The 23,434-nt window shown below is 38.0% G+C and overlaps 1 protein-coding gene across 2 annotated transcripts; it reads left to right on the top strand.

The window, feature by feature from the left end:
• The first annotated feature begins 16,851 nt into the window (after positions 1-16,851).
• LOC110894895 (telomere repeat-binding protein 3) lies at positions 16,852-21,631 on the top strand. 2 transcript variants are annotated; one of them, XM_022142149.2, is made up of 8 exons: positions 16,852-17,096; positions 17,895-18,046; positions 18,120-18,900; positions 19,000-19,235; positions 19,323-19,555; positions 20,220-20,534; positions 20,616-20,679; positions 21,240-21,631. In XM_022142149.2, exons 2-8 carry the CDS (start codon positions 17,963-17,965, stop codon positions 21,411-21,413), a joined length of 1,887 nt encoding a protein of 628 aa, XP_021997841.1. In that variant the 5' UTR covers positions 16,852-17,096; positions 17,895-17,962; the 3' UTR covers positions 21,414-21,631. The 2 variants fall into 2 exon arrangements, with proteins under 2 accessions (XP_021997841.1, XP_021997843.1); XM_022142151.2 differs by having other exon boundaries at positions 16,884-17,096; positions 17,906-18,046.
• Positions 21,632-23,434: the final 1,803 nt, after the last annotated feature.

Here is a 23,434-nt window from a genome sequence, read left to right on the forward strand (position 1 = left end):
ATTTAGGGTTACTATACAGTATATTTACCCTTGTTGACATTTATAACCCTCGAATTTATATACTTTCAAGGTTTGTCAAAATTAGTCCTTTATTTAATATCAATGCCACATGTAAACAAATGACACGTGTTAACACATTATTGGACACAAAAATTCGAGGTGTTACATCCTCACCCCCTTAAAATAAATCTCGACCCGAGATTTACTCAAATAAATAGGGGTACTTTTCTTTCATTGTTTCTTCGACTTCCCACGTATATTCAGGACCTCTACGAGCATCCCATTTGACTTTTACAATCGGTACGTGCTTTCTGCGAAGTTTCTTCACCTGTCGATCTTCAATCGACAAAGGTTTTTCTATAAATTTTAAGCTCTCATCTATATGCACATCCGTGTGTGGAATCACCAATGATTCATCGGCGAAGCACTTTTTGAGATTGCAGATGTGGAACACATTGTGAATTCCATTGAGCTCTTCAGGCAAGTTCAGTTTATAGGCAACTGATCCGACTCGTTCAATGACCTCAAAAGGCCCTATGTATCTCGGACTCAGCTTGCCCTTCTTGCCGAAACGCATCACCCCCTTCCAGGGTGATACCTTAAGTAATACCTTTTCACCCACTTCGAAGTGAAAATCCTTACGCTTTGGATCAGCGTAGCTCTTCTGCCTATCGCGGGCAGCCTTGAGACGTTCCCGGATCTGGACAATCTTGTCCGTTGTCTGGAAAACAATCTCTGGTCCTGATAGTTGGACCTCTCCTACTTCCGCCCAACAAACAGGCGATCTGCATTTCCTACCATATAATGCCTCAAAAGGCGCAGCCTTTATGCTGGTGTGGTAGCTATTATTGTAGGAGAATTCGATCAGGGGTAGGTTCTTATCCCAGTTACCACCTAAATCGATCGCACATGCACGAAGCATGTCTTCTAGCGTTTGGATAGTACGCTCACTTTGACCGTCCGTCTGTGGATGGTAAGCCATACTAAAGTTTAAACGCGTGCCCAAAGATTGCTGGAAACTTTTCCAGAAGTGAGACGTGTATCTAGTATCCCTGTCGGAGATAATAGACACAGGTATGCCGTGTAAGGCTACAATCTTATCAACATAAAGTTGGGCTAACATATCGGAGCTATATGTCTCCTTGATGGGTAGAAAGTGAGCTGATTTAGTCAGCCTATCGACTATGACCCATATTGTATCGTTTCCTTTCCTGGTTTTGGGTAACTTGGTTATGAAGTCCATAGTTACGCATTCCCACTTCCACTCGGGAAGTTCAGGCTGTTGTAGCAAGCCAGACGGCTTTTGGTGCTCGGCCTTGACTTGAGCACAAGTCAAGCACTTTGCTACGTGGGCGGCTACAGACTTTTTCAAGCCTATCCACCAATAATTTGCCTTTAAGTCTTGGTACATTTTGTCAGCACCAGGATGGACTGAGTATTTGGAACTATGGGCTTCCTGGAGAACAACATCTCGTAGTCCTCCATAAATCGGAACCCATATACGTCCGTTCAGCCTAAGAATTCCATCCTTGCTAAGAGTCAACTGCTCCTCAGTTACTCCCAGCTTTTCATTAGGATAATTAGCTTCCAACACAGCCTCACGCTGCGCAGCTAATATCCTTTCCATCAAATTATTCTTAACCTCAATGCTCTTGGCATTGATTCGAATGGGTTTTACCCTTTCCTTCCTGCTCAAGGCATCGGCGACCACATTCGCCTTGCCGGGATGGTACCTGATTTCACAGTCATAATCATTCAGGGTCTCCATCCAACGGCGCTGTCTCATGTTCAACTCTTTTTGGTTGAACAGGTGCTGGAGGCTTTTGTGATCAGAATAAATCACAAATTTAATTCCATAAAGGTAGTGCCTCCACAACTTAAGTGCAAATACAACGGCACCCAACTCCAAATCATGGGTGGTGTAATTCTTTTCATGCACCTTTAATTGCCTTGAAGCATAGGCAATCACCTTGCCCTTCTGCATAAGCACACACCCCATGCCCGTGTGTGATGCATCGCAGTAAACTACGAATTCATCTGTACCCTCAGGTAAGGTCAACACAGGTGCGTTGCTTAGCTTCTGCTTCAGTATTTCAAAGGACTCTTGCTGCTTTGGGCCCCAAATGTACTTTTCTTTCTTCTTGGTCAAGGAAGTCAAGGGCGCAGCAATCCTCGAAAAATTTTCAATAAATCTCCGGTAGTATCCTGCTAAGCCCAGGAAACTACGGATTTCGGTAGGCGTCTTTGGCTCTTGCCAGTTCATGACTGCCTCTACCTTAGCGGGATCTACTTGGATACCACGCTCACTCACAACGTGTCCTAAAAACTGAACTTCTCGTAGCCAGAATTCACATTTCGAGAATTTGGCGTAGAGTTTCTCACGCTGAAGTAATTTGAGAATGCAACGGAGGTGCTTCTCGTGGTCAGCTTGGTTCTTGGAGTATATAAGGATATCGTCGATGAAGACTATGACGAATTTGTCCAAGTACGGCTTGCAAACGCGGTTCATGAGATCCATGAACGCAGCCGGTGCATTTGTGAGCCCAAAAGGCATCACTAGGAACTCGTAGTGACCATAGCGAGTCCTAAATGCAGTCTTGTGTACATCTTCATCTCTGACCCTTAGTTGATGATAGCCCGACCTTAAGTCGATCTTTGAGAAGTAGCTTGCTCCTTGCAGCTGATCGAATAGATCATCGATCCTTGGTAAAGGATATCTATTCTTTATGGTAACTTTATTCAGTTCTCTATAGTCGATGCACAACCGCATCGATCCGTCCTTCTTCTTTACAAATAGGACAGGAGCTCCCCAGGGAGATGAACTAGGTCTGATAAAACCCTTCGCCAGCAGTTCATCCAACTGGGTCCTCAGTTCTTTCATTTCCGTCGGAGCTAATCTGTAAGGTGCTCTTGCTATCGGAGCTGCTCCAGGAATGATGTCAATTCTGAACTCTACTTGTCTATCTGGTGGCAAACCAGGTAGTTCTTCAGGAAAAACCTCGGGGTATTCAGAAATGACGGGAAGATCCTCGATCTTCGGCTTTGGTTCTTCTATTATGACCTGAGCCATGTAAATTACACAGCCTCTGTTCAAACACCTTGAAGCTTTCAGCATAGATACGTCTTCGGGCAATCCGTAATGCGTATCCCCTCGAATGGTAAGAGATTCACCACTCGGAGTCTTTAAAACTATCTGCCTCTTGCCGCAAATGATTTGGGCCTGATTACGAGATAACCAGTCCATGCCTAGCACAATGTCAAAACCCGCTAATTTGAAGGGAAGTAGAGATAAAGGAAAAGAATGGTTCTTAATGGACATTTCACATCCTTCTAGAACAGTAGAGACGGTTTCTATCGTGCCGTCTGCTAACTCTACTTCGTATTTCATATCAAGGGTTTTGATAGGCATATTTAGTAGTTGGCAAAATTTCTGGTCTACAAAGGATTTATCAGCGCCAGAATCGAATAGTACTCTTGCAAATATATTATTTACGAGAAAAGTACCTGTAAGCACATTGTCGTCCTTAACCGCTTCCTTTGCATCCATGCGAAAAACTCTCGCATTTGACTTCTTAGTCTCCTCTGCCTTCTTGGCATACTTTGGGCAATTACTCTTTATGTGCCCCTTTTCGTTACAACCATAGCAGGTTGCATCCTTTATCTTTTTGCACTCCACGGTCTTGTGATCCTTGGACTTGCATAGCCCACAGGACGAAGTCTTTTGTTGCGACTGTGAACCAGACGCGAACCTACACTTCCCGGAGTGAGGTTTCTTGCAGACCTTGCAGTGAGGTCTTCCATCAGCTTGCCCCTCCTTCTTTGCCTCCGACCCTCTCTTGCCCTCACCGTTTCCACGGTGCTTTTTCCCAGACTTTCGTGAGGTATCATCCTCACGTTTTCGCTTTTCAGCCTCCTTGCTCCTTTGTGCCCTCAGACGGACAGCATCAAGTGTAAGAGACAAGGAGAGGTCAGTAACTGACCTGAAGGTCGTCGGCCTAGAGGCCTTCACACTGGCCTTGATCGCCGGCTCTAAGCCCCCAATGAAACGGGCAATCCTTCGAGGTTCTGGTGTCACTAGATATGGCACCAGGCGTGACATGGTGTTAAAGCTTGTCAGATATGCTTGACAATCCAGGTTTGTCATCACTAGTGAGACAAAATCCGCCTCAATCTTCTCAACCTCGTGCTGAGGGCAATAGTTTTCTTTTATGAGGGTAATAAACTCCCCCCATGACATTTTGTATAAGGCAGACTTACCTGAAGCCTGCACCAGAGCTCTCCACCACGCCAGGGCCTCGCCCTTGAATGACTGGGACACAAACTTAACCACGTCCCTCTCAGCGCACCCCCTGATGTCCACAATTGTGTCCATCTCGTCTAGCCAGGTGATACAGTCAACCGCACCTTTCTCCCCTGTAAATTCACGGGGCTTACATGATACAAAGTATTTGTAGGTGCAACCCTTAGCACTGGATGCATCAGTATATTCTCTATCGCGATGAACGTTGTGCTCAGTGGACGAGTGTTTGTCGTCATCTTTCTTGGGTTCAGAGGGTGGTTTGGAGTGTGTCTTTGGTTTAGAGGGTGGTTTTGACACAGTTCTGCCTTGGGACTCAGTATTTTGACGATCAATAGCTGCCTGAACAGCAGTGTCAATTAGAGCCTTTAGCTGTGCGCCTGTCAAATGCACTGACGCATTGTCATAGTCATCTTCATTTGTGTGGCTGTTCTCTCCATTGGGATCCGCCATTGTAACTTGAATCTGTTACAGAAGATAACAAAATTTTATTCAGGAGATTATTATATATTTGTCTTTTATGACAATTTGTCAACCATGGTACAGAGACCATATTTGGTTAACTTATTATTTCATTAATTATTAGGATTTGAATATATCCTATTTCAGCTATATAAATAGTATAGGCGGCATAAAGCCTAATCATGATGATGTTTTATAATATTAGCCGAGATTTCAGAGAATCAAAGGCATAGAGAGTTGAACCGTAGTTCTTTTATCTCTTTCTGACAGAGAGTCATAGACTACCACTGCCTTTTGTCTTTATAAGACAATTATTATGGCCCATAGGCACTACACCTCTAATGGATGTTTTAATATAGTTGGCCCGTAGGCACTACATCTCTAATGGATGTTTTTATAATACTGGCCCGTAGGCACTACATCACTAATGGACGTTTTAATATGGTTGGCCCGTAGGCACTACATCTCTAATGGATGTTTTTATAATACTGGCCCGTAGGCACTACATCACTAATGGATGTTTTAATATGGTTGGCCCGTAGGCACTACATCTCTAATGGATGTTTTAATAATACTGGCCCGTAGGCACTACATCACTAATGGATGTTTTAATATGGTTGGCCCGTAGGCACTACATCTCTAATGGATGTTTTAATAATAATGGCCCGTAGGCACTACATCACTAACGGATGTTTTAATAATATTGGCCCGTAGGCATTACATCACTAATGGATGTTTTAATCATATTGGCCCGTAGGCACTACATCACTAATGGATGTTTTAATAATATTGGCCCGTAGGCACTGTATCACTAATGGATGTCTTTATAATACTGGCCCGTAGGCACTACATCACTAATGGATGTTTTAATAATATTGGCCCGTAGGCACTGCATCACTAATGGATGTCTTTATAATACTGGCCCGTAGGCACTACATCACTAACGGATGTTTTAATAATATTGATCACCTTCATTGGTGATTTAACCCATGATTTATAAATCATTTAGTTGGGTTTTGAAATCCTTAAAGGATTATTGTATAAGAATGACGTGCGTGATTTTAACGAATCACATCTGCCATGATTGTTAACATGCGTACAGAGGTTAACAGGGAATCAGAATCTTTTTAATTAGGTCGTACCATCTTGACTGGATCTAAAAGACACCAAGCTAGGTTTCACCTTTTAAGATTCTTTATTTAGGCAGATCAATATAAAAGGGATGGTTTTGATTTATTTTATACATATTAAAACAAAACTCATAACATACGTTCCAAAATCTCAAATACAATTACATATTGCCCTAAACGGGTCTTTCAAAAAGTACATACCTCCATAGAGGTTTAAAATAAGTGACAAGTCCACGCAGGGACTAATACAAGATAGATGTCCATGCAAGGACTAAAGATAAGTCCACGTAGGGACTGAAATACGATAAGTTGTCCACACAGGGACTTATTTTATAGTAGAAATTACATTCGTACAACTATTAAGGGCTAATGGTCACGTTTCTTCTTTTTGCCCTTTAGTAGGTTCGCCAAGCCTTTGAGAAATCCTCGGTGGCTTTTCTTCTCTTCCTCGAACTCTCTCTCCACACGATCTAGTCGATGGAGTATTTCTTCCTGTTCAGGAGGAGAGAAACGTGGCTGTGGCGCTTGGTGTGGAACTGGAGGTCTGGGAGGTATTGGATACCCATGAGCTGAGTAATCCGGTGGTCCCATGTTTCCATGTGCTCCGTCAGGGTAGCGCGCATTATATCTTGCCGACACCACATATGGGTCGCGCTCATAGCCGTAGTTGTATTGTGCTTGTGATGGCTCGAACGGGTTGTAAGCCGTCGGACCCGTATAAGCAGGTATGGGTTGGTCATACCCGAATGGTGGCGAATTTCGTGCAGCTGGTGCGGAGTTCGCCTCCTGTATAGGACTTGAAGGTCCTTCTTCTTGTAGCGGCGGATAGTGGCTACTACTAGAATGTCGAGGAGTGCTGAAGTGGATACCCCCTCCTCCTCGTGTAGACATACGAGCATTTGTCCTCCTACGCCTCGGCGGATCAGGTATTACTGGTTGTGCCGGTGGCGGAGGTGGTGGCGTAACTGCCTCAAAGCGTGAATCCTCAGAGGGATCCTGTGGATGTCTCGGTTGTTGAGATGTCTGTTGAGGTGGTGTGTAGTACCACTCATGTCGGTCAAATATCGCTTGGAAACTGTCTGGTCCTTGATAGGGCGTTCCATGGAAGGATGACCCATCAGAAACTTCTATCGGATGCGTGGGCGTACCACGCGCTGGTTCAGTAGGATCCTCATCTTCCTCCATGGGATCTTCAGAAAAGTGGTCTTGTGGACCAAGCGGAACAAATCCTGAAGGTTCCTGTATGTAGTCAGCTGGATTAAACTGACCTATGTAGTATGGAGTAGGGTCGTCATAATTCCGGTGCGAAACCGAACGTTGTAGAGGTATGAAGGAAGGTTGTGGGTTGTTGGGATCATTTTCTGAATCTGGCCCAAAGGAGTGCCGGTAGGATGGCGTCGAGCTGTGCGAAGTGGAATGTCTCGCGGGTTCGTAAAGATCTCTTCGTCGTTGTGGCTCTTCGCTCCGTGTCATTGAAGGATGTCTTGTACCAGATGGTCCAGCTTCGTTATCGTGATGTGTCACGATTTCTCCTCTGCCTCTTCGTCCCCTTCCTCTTCCTCGGAATATAACAGGTGGCATTTTCCTGCTTAAAACTTATTAAAAATCGAATCGAAAGTTAAAGACAAAAAGGAGTATCAATCCGAATTTGTCCTAAGTTCTTGTCTAGACTCAAGTATGTGCAATTGTGTCATTGAGATTAAACACAATAGGATAGTGTCTAATTCACTCAATGTTGGCTCTGATACCAACCTGTCACACCCCGATTTCCACGTGTCTCACCGGTGGGCCCGGTGGGGGATTACCGTGACGACGTTGGCAACAATATAGTCAAACCACACAATTATATAATGCACAGCGGAAGCATAAGATAAATATATATTTCAACCTCTGGTGATAATATCAATGTATTACAGAAGTTGAATATCCACAGTGGATCGTAAATAAACATAAGTATTGTTCCATCAGATACTGCAATCAAGCTTGCGAGACTTATCACGACGCTAGGGAGCTAATACCAGCCAATTTACGTTTAGGTACCTGCACTTAATCTTTTGGGGAAAATACGTCAGTTTACACTGGTAAATACATTCAACTGACACATTTGAAAATGTTTATTAAAATTGATTTGAATGCACAAGGCACAAACTCTTTTATAACTTGGGAAAATTCATAATGATCTTGTGAACGTTTTACATGTTCTTTTATGCGTTCAGTAGCCCGGGTCGTGCCGGGTTAAAGATTTATAGACACACCACGTTTGCGTAAAACCGTAGTATAAAAACCAACGGCTACGTCTTTTAAATTTAATGTCGACACTTTATACCGGGTGTACGCCTACACCGGGATGTCGATGGTCGTGGCCATTTCGTAAAATGATGCCAAGGATATCCGGGACAACGGTCATTAAACCCCCCAAAGGCTTATAAGCAACAAAACTGTTTAAATGAGCCGATCATATTTAATCAATTAACCACCCAAGCGATGGAATTATATAATGCTCAATCAAGCGGTATTAATATACCGTAACCCAAGCCCATATAGGGGAAATAAGTTAAAGTATTTACCTTTGCAAGTATATTTCCTTAATTGGATTAAATCACCGATAGCTTTTACTGGGGCTCCTAATCTGGAACGAAGGTTTTAATTAACCTCTTAGAATCCTAACGAGTCGTTATAATGGCCGTAGCCTAGACCGGTTGGTTCCGTTATATATAGATATGGTTTAATCGCGTGAAAGGCGAAAACCGAGAATGGAGTGTGATTCTGTCCCAACAAGTTCAGAGACTTGTTTTATATGGGTTAATGGTTCACACTCTGGATTTTGGGGTTCAAATGATATTATTTGACCCGTATCGGCTAAATTATGAAAACTAGTTTCATAAGCCGAACCGTGCGCGCAATAGGCGAAACGGTTAACCATGAGAGTCGTACGCTTATTTCCTAAGTCAATATGCCTTAAATGGGTTGTGGTATCTGTAGGATACCTTCCGTGATGCCCGTAACGAGTTTAAGTTTATATTATGCCCCGTAGGGGCTTTTCGGTCATTTTAAAGACTTTAAAAGGGCTTTTCGAGTTCTACAGGAAATCTAAGTTTCCCGAACAGTTTATAAAGCTTAAAATACTTTATTTATTATTTAAAATCAGTAGCAACTGGAATCGGGTCAAAAGACCTTGTAGAACTCATGTTTTGGCCGAAAAGGGCATATTCGGTATTTACCGAACCGTAGCCATAACCGCAGGTTATGAGCGAGGTAAAAATTATTAAAAATCTTTAAAATTCCCAAAATATTATTTTAATACAGTGGGTAAAAGATTTGGTGACGAAATCTTGGTTTAGATAGGCGTTATGCTAATTGCGCCGTTAATTACAAAAGTTTATTTTAATTTGCGCTATTTAGCATAACTCTCATTCTATACCTCGGATTGACGTGAAACTTTAAGGACATGCTTATAATTTAATAAGCAAGGTTTTGGTCCGTTCACGTGTCCTAAATACTCGTTTTTATTTCAAAAGGCCGTTACGGTCAACTTTTAGGCGAATGACGGAAATACGTAAAAGACTCGGATAACTCATGAACCGACCACAGAGGTTTATACCAACATGTGACCTGGTCCTAAGAGAGTCCTAAGGTATATTTACACCTCACTAAAACGGATCAGAACTGAAGTCAAAGCAAAAGTCAAACTTTTGCGACATTCGGCTCCGAACCGGTTCAATATAGCAAATGATCGATTCAAACGAGCGCAAACAAGTTTATATACTTATTATCATGTTTTATGATTGTCAAAACAGGTTCCATAACATATATATTACAGATTATGCATAAATCGCTAAAATAGCTTTCTGTTGACTTTTTAACCGCACGTTTGACTCGACATTTGACATAGTTAGAGTGGTGATCAGGGGGAACCATTTTAGAGGTTTATTACCCACATAATTACCAACTCATAACCACTTTTGATTCGTCATAAGACTGAACCATTACTGATTTATTGTAAAGTCAAACCGTAGTTACGACGGTTTGGTTCTTAGCCATTTTACTAAGGAAATGTGAAACCACAAAGGGTTAGATCACTTACAGAAGTTGTGTTCTTGCTTATGGAGCAGAGAAAAGGACTTGAGAGCTCTTGCAATGATCAGAGATGTGTGTTTTTGATGTTGTGAATGTTATGTGCCTAAGGTGACTATTTATAGCCAATGTCAAGCAACTATGATCATTGCAAACACTCACAATAGTCCAGAGGTGATGGGTAGGTGTCCCTGAGAGCTATGGGTCAAGTGTAGGGTGCCCATGCCTCATTGATTGAGGTTTGATCATTCAAAGGCTCCAAAAGGCAAGTAACTACAACAATTCTGCATCTAGGCGTCTAATGCGGCCCGCATGGAAGTTCCATGCGTTTACAATGCGGGCCGCCTGGGATTTAAATACCAGACGCGTAATTGAGGAGGCTCGCGGCCCGCCTCAACTTAACCCAATATGCAATGCGGGTCGCGTGAGGGTAAGATTTCAGAAATTTTAAATCTTTTGTCATGATTGCGAAATCCTGGTAATTAATAATGAAATCTTTCGTAATGATTTACCTGACCTTTCGGGTTTGAAGGGGTAACTTTGCGGTTTGGCCCTCGGTTATTTACCGATAGGGGCCTCGTGTTATTTACCCGCATTATTAAGTCCCCGGTTTATTTATTAATTATATTGGAAAGCCTTAACTTTCACTGTTGACGCTTTTAACCCTTCTCATACGAATTTGGGTATAACTCTTTCGTTTTAAGACGGAACTTCGCGGAATTTTTACAGTATATTCTAGTGAGCGTATAATACTGTTACGAAGCCTTGGGAACGTTAAAGGGTCACTCAGAGGTAATTTTAAACATGTTGACACAGTTAACCCCTGTAGCTCGAAATCTCTCACTTTCTTCCGCGTTTCGCTTCCGTACGTTTTATGATTTATTCGTTTGAAGGTACAAGCATTTATTTAGGGTTACTATACAGTATATTTACCCTTGTTGACATTTATAACCCTCGAATTTATATACTTTCAAGGTTTGTCAAAATTAGTCCTTTATTTAATATCAATGCCACGTGTAAACAAATGACACGTGTTAACACATTATTGGACACAAAAATTCGAGGTGTTACAAATGACATATTCGTCGTTTTATAAAACGTCATGTTTTAAAAGTTATACAAGAAAAACGAGTGAAGCAGCTGAATTAATATAACTAAGCTAGCTAGCTAGCACGTCAAGCTAGCTAGCTAACACGTCAATTGTCCCGAAAGCCATTGAGGTGCTTGCTTGCTTCCCATATATATAGGAGTTAAATGGTAGGATTTTAGATACACCAAAATTTTAACGGGAACGCTCTAGTATTGAGAATCCCGAGTATACGATACCCCGTTGGGTGTTGTTAGTAGTCGTTTTTGGAGCACGAGTAGGAGCAGGAATAGGGAAACTCTACATCAACGTGCCGTAGATAGTTTTGAGGTATACTCTCGTTTAAGTTTATGTTTAGTTATTTATTATTTATTTTTAGTAGTTAATATTAGTTTCATTATTAGTAATAATATATTAGTAGTAGTAGTGTTAGTATTATTTTTAGGTACTAGGGTTATTGTCAGGGGCAGGAATTGGGTAGCCTAGCCTTAGTTAGGCATGGACTGATCACTCATGCTTAAACATGGTAGGGTTAACCAATATCCAACCATGATAATGACTAGTTAGGTGTATCATTACCTAACCTAGGATTATGTAATTGTGTCAGGACCTTGAGACATAACCCAGTCGTACTAGCGGCAGTTAAGCAATTGCTAATCAGGTGAGTCATCATACTTTTCTTTTAAACTGTGATAGTATACTCGTCCATAACTGGTAATAATGAGAATGCTGCAGTATGCATGTGTCAGCAGGGGTATATGAGATCCTATTATGCTTAATGAGGTGTGTCACTCTGGGAAGGGTAATAAGGTGTTGTACCCACAGGCACTTCGTGCTTATAAGGTCTAGCAACACACACTCATACCTATGTGACGGCCGTAGGGGGACACAACTGGAGGACCAGTATGTATCTTGTACGGTGGTTTGTGACAAGTGAAATGTGACCTATAAGGTTCAATGAGGCCCAACCTGACTATAATGTGGTCACATGCCCATATTGTGTATGCATATAATGTAAACGGTGGCCGGTCTTTATAAAAATTGTATAGTATGAGCTAACCAGTATATATCTGACGTCGTTTTGAGTATACTTATCTCAGGTGAGTCATGAGGAAAGCTATAGGAACTACTTGACAGTTGTGGAGTTTTAGAAGATCAAGGAGTTCTTAGTTGCCAAAAGTTTGTAAATAAATAAACTGTTGTACTCAGACTATTATAAGTTTTAATGAAAGTTTAGTTTATTTCCGCTGTAAGTGTATCAATTGTGCACAATCACCCGGGTTACGGGGTGGGTGTTACATGTAATCTTATAAAATATTAATCAATGGTAATCAGTTATTAACAAACGCCACGAACGCCAAAAAAGTGACCTGGAAAACGCTATAACGCCAAAAAAATTAACTATGTGAGACAAAAAGAATTAATTCAACGAGATAGATCAAAAAACAGTAAAACGCCAAGTAATTAATGAAGCTAGTTAACGCCAAAATTATCTTAGACGCCAAAAATGAAGCAGCATGTGATGCACGGACTTGGTAAAAAAAATATTGAAAAGACAAATAAAACCCCTTAGACCCTAATTACATCCGCGCCACGTGTTCTATCAGGATGCGTTCTCACCGTTCTCACACTTTAGGACGTTTTCTCCTGATCTCGTACCTGTATATCAGTATATGTGATGTGTATGTGAATGTATGTATATGTGTAGGCATTTTTCTAGGCTATGGGTATGTGTATGTACATATTAGTGTGTGTGTATTTGTATGTGATGTATGTGCATGTGTATGTGTATGTGTATGTGTATGTTAATGTATTTGGGATGTAATTTATATGTGTTAGTGTGTGTGTATATATATAGCTGAATTATAGGAAGAAATCTCATGTGAGTTACAAAAATCTTGAAAACCTAATGGATTGATCTTAGGCTGACACGTGTTACACTTTTTCCTTGTAACATTTACTGACACTGACACACTTTTCGTAACTATGAAGAGATGAAAGAGAATGGGTTACATTTTTTTAGATCTACACATTTTTTGTAACTCATATGTTACACTTTTTTTTTATTGTTTTTTAGTAGTCTTTTATAATAGTTTTTTTAGATTATATAAAGTGTATGGATTTTAGATCGTATAATTCATAAAGTTTTTATTTTGTAATGTGCGTAAAAATCATGTTAAAATTTTATAGCGAGATTTTTACGTAACAATATAGTTGTCACATTTCTTTTGTGTCAGATGAGAGAGGATAGAGAAAGTGTAAAGTTATTACACTTTTGGTCACATTGTTACATTGTCTGAAAAAATACAATTTTTGTACCTTTTTAATATACATCATTGATCACATGTAATTGAATGGTGGAGATGAAGTTTTTTGGTTTTTTTTTTTAACTAAGGTAGGTTTTTAATCTATCATTTCCATATATATATATATATATATATAGGGGTCTGCTAAAATGAGAACCACCTCGAGTTGTAAGAACCGTGAGAACTACACCGTACGGGGCGAGGTGGACCAATTTTTTTTCACAAACGTAGATGCGTGTATTATAAACACATTTGTAAAAAAAAATTCAAAAAAATAGTTTTTGAGCACCACAAGTGTGTGTTTACGGGTACCGTAAATTTTCCGGTAGGATTTACGGTACCCGTAAACACAAACTTGTGGTGCTCAAAACTACACACATGACATTTTTTTTTGAATTTTTTTTTACAAATGTGTTTATAATACACGCATCTACGTTTATGAAAAAAAATTTTGGTCCACCTGGTCCCGTATGGTGTAGTTCTCACGGTTCTTACAACTCGAGGTGGTTCTCATTTTAGCGGTCCCCTATATATATATATATATATATATATATATATATAGGGTAATGCTAGACAAAAAAACCCTAAAATTCTTAGAAAACTCTGGAAACCCAAATCTTCCCCCATTTTTACCCAACCTCCCGAAATTTTTTTTTTTGAAAAAAATTACACATGTAATATACATGTTTTAGAGTGTTTTGGGCCAAAAAAAACAAAAAAGCGCCGAAGGGATTTTAAAAAAAAAAATAAACAAAATTCAGTGCCTAACATGTGTTAGACAAAAATGCTGAAAGTTGCTGAATTTTTTTTTTTTAAATTATCCCTTCGGCACATTTTTGATTTTTTTGGCCCAAAACTCTTAAAAACATGTATATTACATGTGTTATTTTTTTCAAAAAAAAAAATGTCGGGAGGTTGGGTTTTCTAGGTTTTATATATATATATATATATATATATATATATATATGTATGTATGTATATATACATAGGGGAGGGTTCAATGGAAAACACTAAGAAAGTGGGGAACCGGGGAATCATAAATTTAACATGTTAATTAAAAATAATTTTTAAGTTTTTTCTAAGCTTTTGCATATAAATACATGTAGAAGCATTTTTAACAAAAAAAAATGTTAGGATCTGAGTTTACTTGTTTGTGTTGTTTTTTATAGGATGATCAATGAAAGAAGATAAATAGATGATAATTTGCAGGGGAATGAATGAAAAACTTTATGGCACAAACAAGGAAAGAATAACCATCATTAATACTTTGTGTCGAATGATTTCATTACAAAATATTCAACGCATGCATGAATTGCTATCTCCCCCTCAGCCTGAGCTCACAAGTGTAAGTTCGTACAAAATGCCAAGTGTGTGCAAAGAGCTAATAGAACAGTCTAGACACTGTCTATTTATAGTACTACCCTAAACACTGTGGCATCATGGCTAACGTCACCTAGACAGTGACAACTAACAATCTTAACAACCTCTAAACACTGATGATTACAGACACTGTTACAATAAACACTAATTATTTATCTACTGATGATGCTATCCGCTGATGGGCTCAACCACTGATGAAACTTGAGCAGTGCTTTCCATAAAGGTTGATCAGGCCTTCGACTTCCAGCAGTTCTTTGACTTCCACAGATGATAGGTCTTCAATAGACTTTAAACTTCAGCAGACCAGTGGTATGATGGTAGGTGGAATAGGAAATGAAGGAAGTGGTGTTGAAAGAGACATTGCCCTGGGAGAAGGGCTTTTAAGCATACTCTCAAATGAGGGTATGACATCATATTGTGGTGTTCCTGTGAATACAACATGTTCCTTTTGTGAGGAATCATGAAGAGTCTGAATGTTAATTTTTCTCTTTCGGTTGATATATCGAGTGCCGGTATTGTATTGATATCATAATGATCCGAACTAATATCAAACGGATTCCTGCCGTTAACGTTATTTTTAACATTTCATCTACGTTTCCATGTAAAATTTGTTAAAATTTGGGTCGGCCCGCCGTGAATCGCGGATGTAAACCCCTAGTTATATATAACTTAACTACAAATAACATACCACCTATTGTCATTATTATATTTAAAAACTAGGTTAGAACCCCGTGTAATACACGGGTTGAATAAATGTAATTTTATATATCAAATAATAAAAAAATATATTTTTCAAACCTTACTTATTACACGGGTTGAATAAATGTAATTTTATATACCAAATAATAAAAAAAAATATAACTTTAAAAATCTCATTTCTTACATGGGTTGAATAAATGTAATTTTATATTTAAGAATTATGTGTATTGTACGGGTTGAGTAAATTTTATTTTATATATTAATAATAAAAAAATTACATTTTTAAGAAACTTGTGTATTGTATGGGTTGAGCACATGTAATTTTGTATACCAATCAATAAAAAGTTATATTTTTATAAACCTTGTGTATTATAAAACTTTTGGACTAAACTGACAAAATGACCCAAACCACAGGGACTAAAATGATATTTAACTCTTTACATTATATTAAGAGTAAACTGTCATTTTGGTCCCTGTGGTTTGGGCACTTTTTCCATTTTAGTCCAAATCTCAAACTTTTTAAATCTGGGTCCCTGTGGTTTAATTTTTATTGTCATTTTGGACCAAAAATCAAATCAGCCCTTATTTGACTATTAAAAGCTGATTATTTTGTCTTTTTGTTTAGGGGCAAAATTGCCTCCTCTTGATTCCTTGTGTTCTGAATTTGTTGATCCGAGTGATTGTTATGATTAACACTTCGATTAGCGTTTTTCTTATGAGTTCTTGATCTGGGTTTGTGGAAGATGATCTGCTTTGAGAGAGAGAGAGAGAGAGAGAGAGAGAGAGAGAGAGAGAGAGAGAGAGAGAGAGAGAGAGAGAGGGTGCAGAGTATGTTTTCATTTATACAGTTTTTTTATTTATGAAATGACCAATTTACCCCTAAACAAAAAGATAAAATAGGCAGGTTGCAACAGTGAAAAAATGGGGTTTTTGAATTTTGCACTAAAATGACAATAAAAGTGAAACTACAGGGACCCAGATTTAAAAAGTTTGAGATTTTGACTAAAATGACAAAAGTGCTCAAACCACAGGGACCAAAATGACAGTTTACTCTTATATTAATTTATATTTAGTGTGTTGTTAATGTCAAGATAAATAATTTTGAAATCTAATAAATATTTCAAAAGATTATATTATCTCATATACGAATTGTTTAAATTTAATTTTATAATTATCTCTTAATTAATATTAATTATCTATAATTAAATAGGAGAAAAATAAGAAAACTAAAAAATAGATGGCTCAAATGAATGACATGTGTCACAAAGTTGATTTCTTTTATTATACAGTATAGGCAAAGTTGATTTCTTTTATTATATAGTATAGAGTATAGATTCTAATCTAGCCCCCATCTACCCTACAAAATTACCTTTTTACCCCTTTAACTAAATCACACCCCTCATCGGAATCCATGGTAGATGACTACAAAACCACATCCCCTAAATACATACATACATACATACCAGGGGTTTAAACTTTAAACCATTCTACCCAATTCCAATCCCAATCCAAATCCATATCAAATTCTAATAATTCCTTGAATGTAGCTTTCAAAATTACAATATTTTACAGTAATCTTCTTCAAACTCTTAACATAATTATCAAATTTGAGCAGTACAGTTTCGTGTTGGATACGATTCCTTAAATTCCCCTTCGGACAGGTAATTTGACTCTGATCTCTGTTAATTTTCGCTTAATTTAGGCGCTGATCAGGTTTTATAATGTTTTCTCTAGCAAATCGGTGTAATTTGTGTGTTTGACCGAGATATGGTCCGATCTTCTAGAGGTTTTAGCTAAACCTCCGGTTTTTGTTCCGTAAATTCTGTTAATTGTATGTAGATCGGATCGAATTTGTGTAATTTGTGCTTTTGTTTGTCTGATCGCCTTGAATTTACGATCTATTTGAGGCGAAATTGTTTAATAATTAATAGTTAAGCGAGATTTAATTGTGTTTAATTTAGTATAATTATTATTATTATGAACTTTGTTGATATATCGTTTTTCAGGTATTAAATTCATGTTGTGTGCTTTTAATTTTCAGTTTTTTTTTTTTTTTTTTTTTTTTTCTTTTTTGCTGCAAGTATTTGACTAATCATATGCTAATTTTTGTAGGAATTGTTACTGATCATAAGATCTAGCTGCTGGTTTAGGAAGTTTGTTTTAATTGAATTTCGTGAGGGTTAATAGTTTTTTTCATAACAGAGATTGGTTAAATAGTTAAACTTGATTATTAAGTTCTTGATGTAAATGTTTTTCGTTGCATCTAGATGTCAGATGGTATTTGTCATGTTGATGTCTATCTTAAAGTAGTAACTTCTATTTTTTCCTTTTTAAACGGATATCAAATATATGTACATTGATATGTTAAATGTCCGGTTCGTAAATGGTAATATATGTTTGTTGGCACTATTTGTATTCAAGTAATCATTTGGTTTCTTGATTCTGAATCTTTTATTTAGTGACATAGCAGGAACGATTATCGGTTCATTCGGTTGATGATCTTGTACATAGCATGCGCACGTAAGATATGGTGGTGAAGAAGAGAACGTATAGTGGAGGATTTCATGATTTACTGGCCCCCGTGATACCTAGAGCTCCTAGATCCTTGCGGGTTAGCATAAATTTAAGTTTGTTTACATGCGCGAAGGTTAATTTGTACTAACGCGTTTTATTTGATTCTTTAGAGGAGGATTCTACGTAACAAATCATCCGAAGATGGTGGAATTTGTGCTTTTGAGTTGTTAGCAGATGTAGCCGACAAGCTATTACAGGAACAGGAGAGTGAAAGCTCTACATCTAGTATTAGTTCGAAAGGAAAGCGACAAATTAGCATTCCCGATGACGGCATTAAAAACGAACTACGTGAAGTCAAAGTCAAACCCGTAGTATCAGAGCAACATATTCTGGTTAGCGGTGCGGAACCCACCAATCTAGACCTTTCTTTGAAGGAATCGCAACATTCCGACAATGATTCTGGTTCGGATCATGCTTCTATTATTACAAATGCTGATTTAATAAAGAAAGTCAACTCTAATCTGATAATGGAAGCCATCGAAGAGAAATCTGGCAACTTATGTAATGCTAACTATGGTGATAATAGTACTGAAATACACCTCAAGGCAATAGAGGAACAAAGTTTAGGGTTGACTTCAGTCAAGACCTACAGTTTGAAGGACCATTTGGAACCATGTGTGAATACCCGTGTGCTAAACAAGTCAGCTAGTAGTGTACATCTATCCTTTTGTAAAGATCTTTTTCACAGTCCAAGGCATAGGGGAAATGTGAAAGTAAATAGTAGAGATGACGATGAAAAGTATTTTAGGTATACTAACCGCAGTAACACCAGACTACGGGGTTTGGGGTCACGATCGCGTGCTAGATACACAAGAATGAGGAAAATGATTCCTTCTAGATACTGGAAAGTCGCTCAAACGCTGAGAGATTATGAACTCCCAAACGGCACTGGTATGTGGAGTATATTACTATTTAGTAAACAAAAAAAATATTTTTTTTTTACGGAATTGAAGAAGAATATGATTGTTATCCGTTTATTTATCGTTTTAGGTAGCGGAGCTAAATCCTTTTACCAAAAAAGAAAAAATATATACATGCGAGAGCGGTTTCAAGCAGATGTCGTATATAAACGGAGGAAGTTGTTTCATCAAAGCTCACGTAATCCATGTATTAAGAAGGAAAGTAGTGAAAGCATGCCAAATTTAGTGAAGTTTAGCATAAAGTCGTTTAAAGTGCCTGAACTGTACGTTGAGGTGCCTGAAACCGCAACCGTAGGCTCACTGAAGGTATAGTTTTTAAATAATTGGATCCGTGACATATTTAGTGCGCGTTTCTTGATTGGTTAAACTGATTTTGCTAATTATATTCCACAGAGGAGTGTGATGGAGGCTGTCACGGCAATTTTACATGGTCAATTACATGTAGGGGTACTTGTTCAAGGCAAGAAAGTTAGAGATGACAACCGAACACTCCAACAATCTGGGATTTCCAAGAATTGTAACCTTGAAAGTTTGGGATTTACGTTGGAGCCTAGTTTACCTGAAGGTTCTTCGTTACTTCTTCAACAAGAAACTCCATCATGCAACATGCAGGAACAACTATGCAGGTACATAGTTTCTGTTTTGTGATCATCTTTGTTTCGCGTGATAAAACCTTCAGATTTTAAAATTTAATAAGAGCCCGTAAGATCTATAACATTGTGATTTAAGGTAATCCATATATGGAATTACATGAAACAGATTGTTAAACCTATATATTAGTGTTTAAACCCTTTCAAGATGGAAGTTTCGTGATAGAAAAATCAAACGGATCAAATAAACATGATTAGAACGAATCGGCAAATATTTTATTGATACCGAAAGGGTTTACATCGTTTAAGCTCTGGGAGAATCAAGTGTGATATCTCCTCTCAAAATGAGAACTTTTCTTGGTTTAAACGCATGGCACCTCTATTTATAGCCCAGGACCCATATGTTTGGGAGCTTCAAACGTATGGCTCATTCGCGTGATATGTTCAAACGTATGTCTCATACATTTGACATATTCACACGTTTGTCACTCAGTCAAACGTAACACTCATAAGTTTGACTGTTCTCATGCGTTTAAACAAACTAACTCATACATGTTAATTTGCACAGTAACGGACACAAATATGCATTAACAATATATGTTATGAGGGCAGAATGTTAACGTTTTCTGCTAGCGTTGGTATGAGTATTTACTCCACAAAGAATTGAATTTTAAGTAATATCATATCCTCTTACTGTTAGGTCTCCTTCTAGTCTGGATATCAGTGGTGGTTTGTCAAACTCTTCTGCGGATCATCCTTTTCCAGCAACTGCTATGGAAAACCGTGTTGAGACGAACGAAGTAAGTACAACTTTTGCAGCTGAAGTCACACCATTGGAGGATTCCAAAGCTCTTGTCCTTGCTCCAGCAGTTGATGCTGAGGCACTCGCGGTCGTCCCTCTGAGTGAAAAACCAGCCAAAAAGTTCGAGTTTTCACAAAGGAGAACTCGGAGGCCGTTTTCTGTATCGGAAGTAGAAGCACTAGTGGAAGCGGTTGAAACCCTGGGAGCCGGAAGGTGTGAATATTACAATCAAGATACTTATGTTGTAGTAAACATGGGTTATATGTTCTAACAACTGTTGATAATATTCTGCAGATGGCGTGATGTTAAAATGCGCGCGTTTGATGATGCAAACCATCGTACTTATGTTGACTTGAAGGTAACACATCAACATTCTGCACAATGGATAACGGGTGGATCAGGCTGGCCTGAAACACTTTATTTACCAAAAATTTCTAATAAGAGTAAAGTACATGGATGGTCCCTGTGGTTTGCACTTTTTAACACATTTAGTCCCCTGCCAACACATATAAAGGTTTCAGCAGGTCCAAGTTAGAGGCTAAATGCGTTACAAAGTGCAAACCACATGGACCATCTGTGTACTTTTTTTGAAAAGCTAGGGACCAAATCCAAAATTTTGGTAAACCACGGTGATCTGTGTACTTTACTCTTCTAATAAACAATAAGTGCGTCAAATATGACGCAAGTTTATTATTTCAATTACAATTTAATATTTGAATCATATAATTTGAAAATTTTATGCTTTGAAATTGAAAATCCACTTTGGCGAATGTTGACCTGTTTGACTCGTTTCTTTTTTAGCCAGTTTTTTTTTATTTTTTTTTAAATATACCCGTTAGATATCAAACATTACTCAAATCTGGTAATTGATTAAGAAAACACAAATGGAAAACGTTATAAGCTACATCTTGATTTCAGGATAAATGGAAAACGCTCGTTCACACAGCGAGCATCGCGCCCCAGCAAAGAAGGGGAGAACCGGTGCCCCAGGATCTTCTGGACCGGGTACTGGCCGCACATGCCTACTGGTCTCAGCATCAGGCTAAACAACATGCGAAGAAGAATCAGAAGACCTTGGAGGCTCAAATGTAGAGTTTAAGGATGATGTCGAAAAATATTAGGTAAAAAGATTTGCTTAAAGTTGATGTAAAGTTTAAAGATGATGTTGAAAAATGCTAAGTAAAAAGATTTGTTTGAAGTTGATGTAACATGCTAATCTTTTAGTAATTGTGATTAACTTGGTGGGTTTGTAAATTATTCAGGGCTGGATATAATTGCTTTTTCTGATGCAATTTATTAGATTTCAGTTTGATGCATGATTCTTGCCAGGAGAGATGTTTTGGTTTATATTATTAACGCCATCACATTTTGGATGATAGGATGAGGGTAAACAACTAATAATCTGAGTTTATAAAGGAAACATATTATTATTTATATTGATTTTTGGGGCATAGCAACACATTTATTTACTTGATATTGATTGGTTAAACATCTCACTTTCTCTCTTCTAGACTTCCCAGTACACGTACACATATGTGACAGAGCACATACTAAAATATTTAATTTGTTAATTTACATATTATTCTTTTAGTTTTTATTTTTAGCTAAGCATTATAAGTTGATGTCTTTAGGAATGCTTAGGTGGATGTGTGGACATACTAGTTGGAATAGATATAGTTGGAATAGATAAGAAATGATGTCTTTAGGAATAGATTAGGTGTCACAAATATAATAGATAAGATGATGGAGGGAATGTTAAGATAGTTTGGGCATGTTAGAAGGAGATAGTTGACGGCTCCAGTTAGAATAGACTTGCATCTCTCTGAGGACATGGTCGATGATAGGAACTCCTGGAGACATAGAATTAAGGCTAAGAACTTCTAGGAGGATGCCACATTTCCGTTTTTTAGCTTCTTGTCTTAGGAACTTAGCTTTTCTATTATTTGATGGCCTTTACATGGTATAAGTTGTTTGTGTGGATATACGTGGTGTGCTATATGTCTGTATTATGCATTTTAGTATTGGATATGTTTTTGTTTGTCGGGAGTAATAGCTACATGCATTTATTTGTTTTTATTCTACTTTTATATCTGGATATTGCTTTGAAGTTGGGGGTTTCATTGGAAACAGTCTCTCTATCCCAAAGATAGGGGTAAGGCGTGCCTACATCCCACCCTCCCCAGACCCTACAAATATCTTTTGCTATGCGTGAGATTACACTAGGTATGATTGATTGATTGATTATAAGTGCAAACCAGAGCTTTGAATTATGCGAAATAAATCATTTGCGGCCCCCTCCTTTTGTTCCCGATCAACATGCTATTGGATCTTCTAAGTATTATATCCCGGGTATTCCTAACTGTGGTTTCGTATCCGTCCATACCGACGGATATTTGCAGGGTATACATTTTTAGGCTAGAATCCGAACTCAAAACCATATCTTAAAACACCTAATAGCCTACTCGAAACCATTTTATATAATACCCAAACCTGGCTTATCCTACCCGACCTAAATTTTCACCGGTTATTACTGTAAAGAGATTGAATACAACCCTTAAGAGGTCCATTTTGACCGTTTTGTATTTTTTTTGCATTTTTTTCTTTAGTGTTTTGGCCCTCATATCTATTGACCGTTTTGTATTGTTTTTTCTTTCTGATTTTTTTTCACATTTTTTTCTTTAGTGTTTTGGCCCCGTATATCTACCTTATAAGTACCTGGTGCATCACGTGTCATAATTCTGGAAGCTCAATATTCTTTTTTCTGCTTTCTATTTCACCAATTCGTATTCTATTTCATAATTAAAAATTTTATAAAGTTCACTAAAAATACAATGGTAATGAAGCATAATTATATATTAAATTATTGTTTCAAATTCCTTCGTAATACATATAATGAAAGTTCTAAAATTGGTTATCAAAATATCGTTATATAATTCGTAAGTCGTCAATACTAAATATTTAATATTTTATTTATTACTCCTATAATATACGTGCTTCTATCCTAGTGTTATTATAAATTAATAGTATTGTTGGTTTAATCACAACACTAAAAAACGTTAATTTTTTTTCATCTTAAAATTCATTTTCTGATGTATGTGATGTAGTTCAGTGGC

This window comes from Helianthus annuus, chromosome 12 (assembly GCF_002127325.2).
Source record: "Helianthus annuus cultivar XRQ/B chromosome 12, HanXRQr2.0-SUNRISE, whole genome shotgun sequence".
Classification (NCBI taxonomy): Eukaryota; Viridiplantae; Streptophyta; class Magnoliopsida; order Asterales; family Asteraceae; genus Helianthus; species Helianthus annuus.

What these genes read in the sequence shown, in the direction of transcription:
- LOC110894895 (XM_022142149.2), top strand. Translation starts at nt 17,963, where the DNA reads ATGGTGGTGAAGAAGAGAACGTATAGTGGAGGATTTCATGATTTACTG. An exon ending in TGAACTCCCAAACGGCACTG is followed by an intron (nt 18,901 to 18,999) that starts GTATGTGGAGTA and finishes TTATCGTTTTAG; the next exon opens with GTAGCGGAGCTAAATCCTTT. An exon ending in GAAACCCTGGGAGCCGGAAG is followed by an intron (nt 20,535 to 20,615) that starts GTGTGAATATTA and finishes AATATTCTGCAG; the next exon opens with ATGGCGTGATGTTAAAATGC.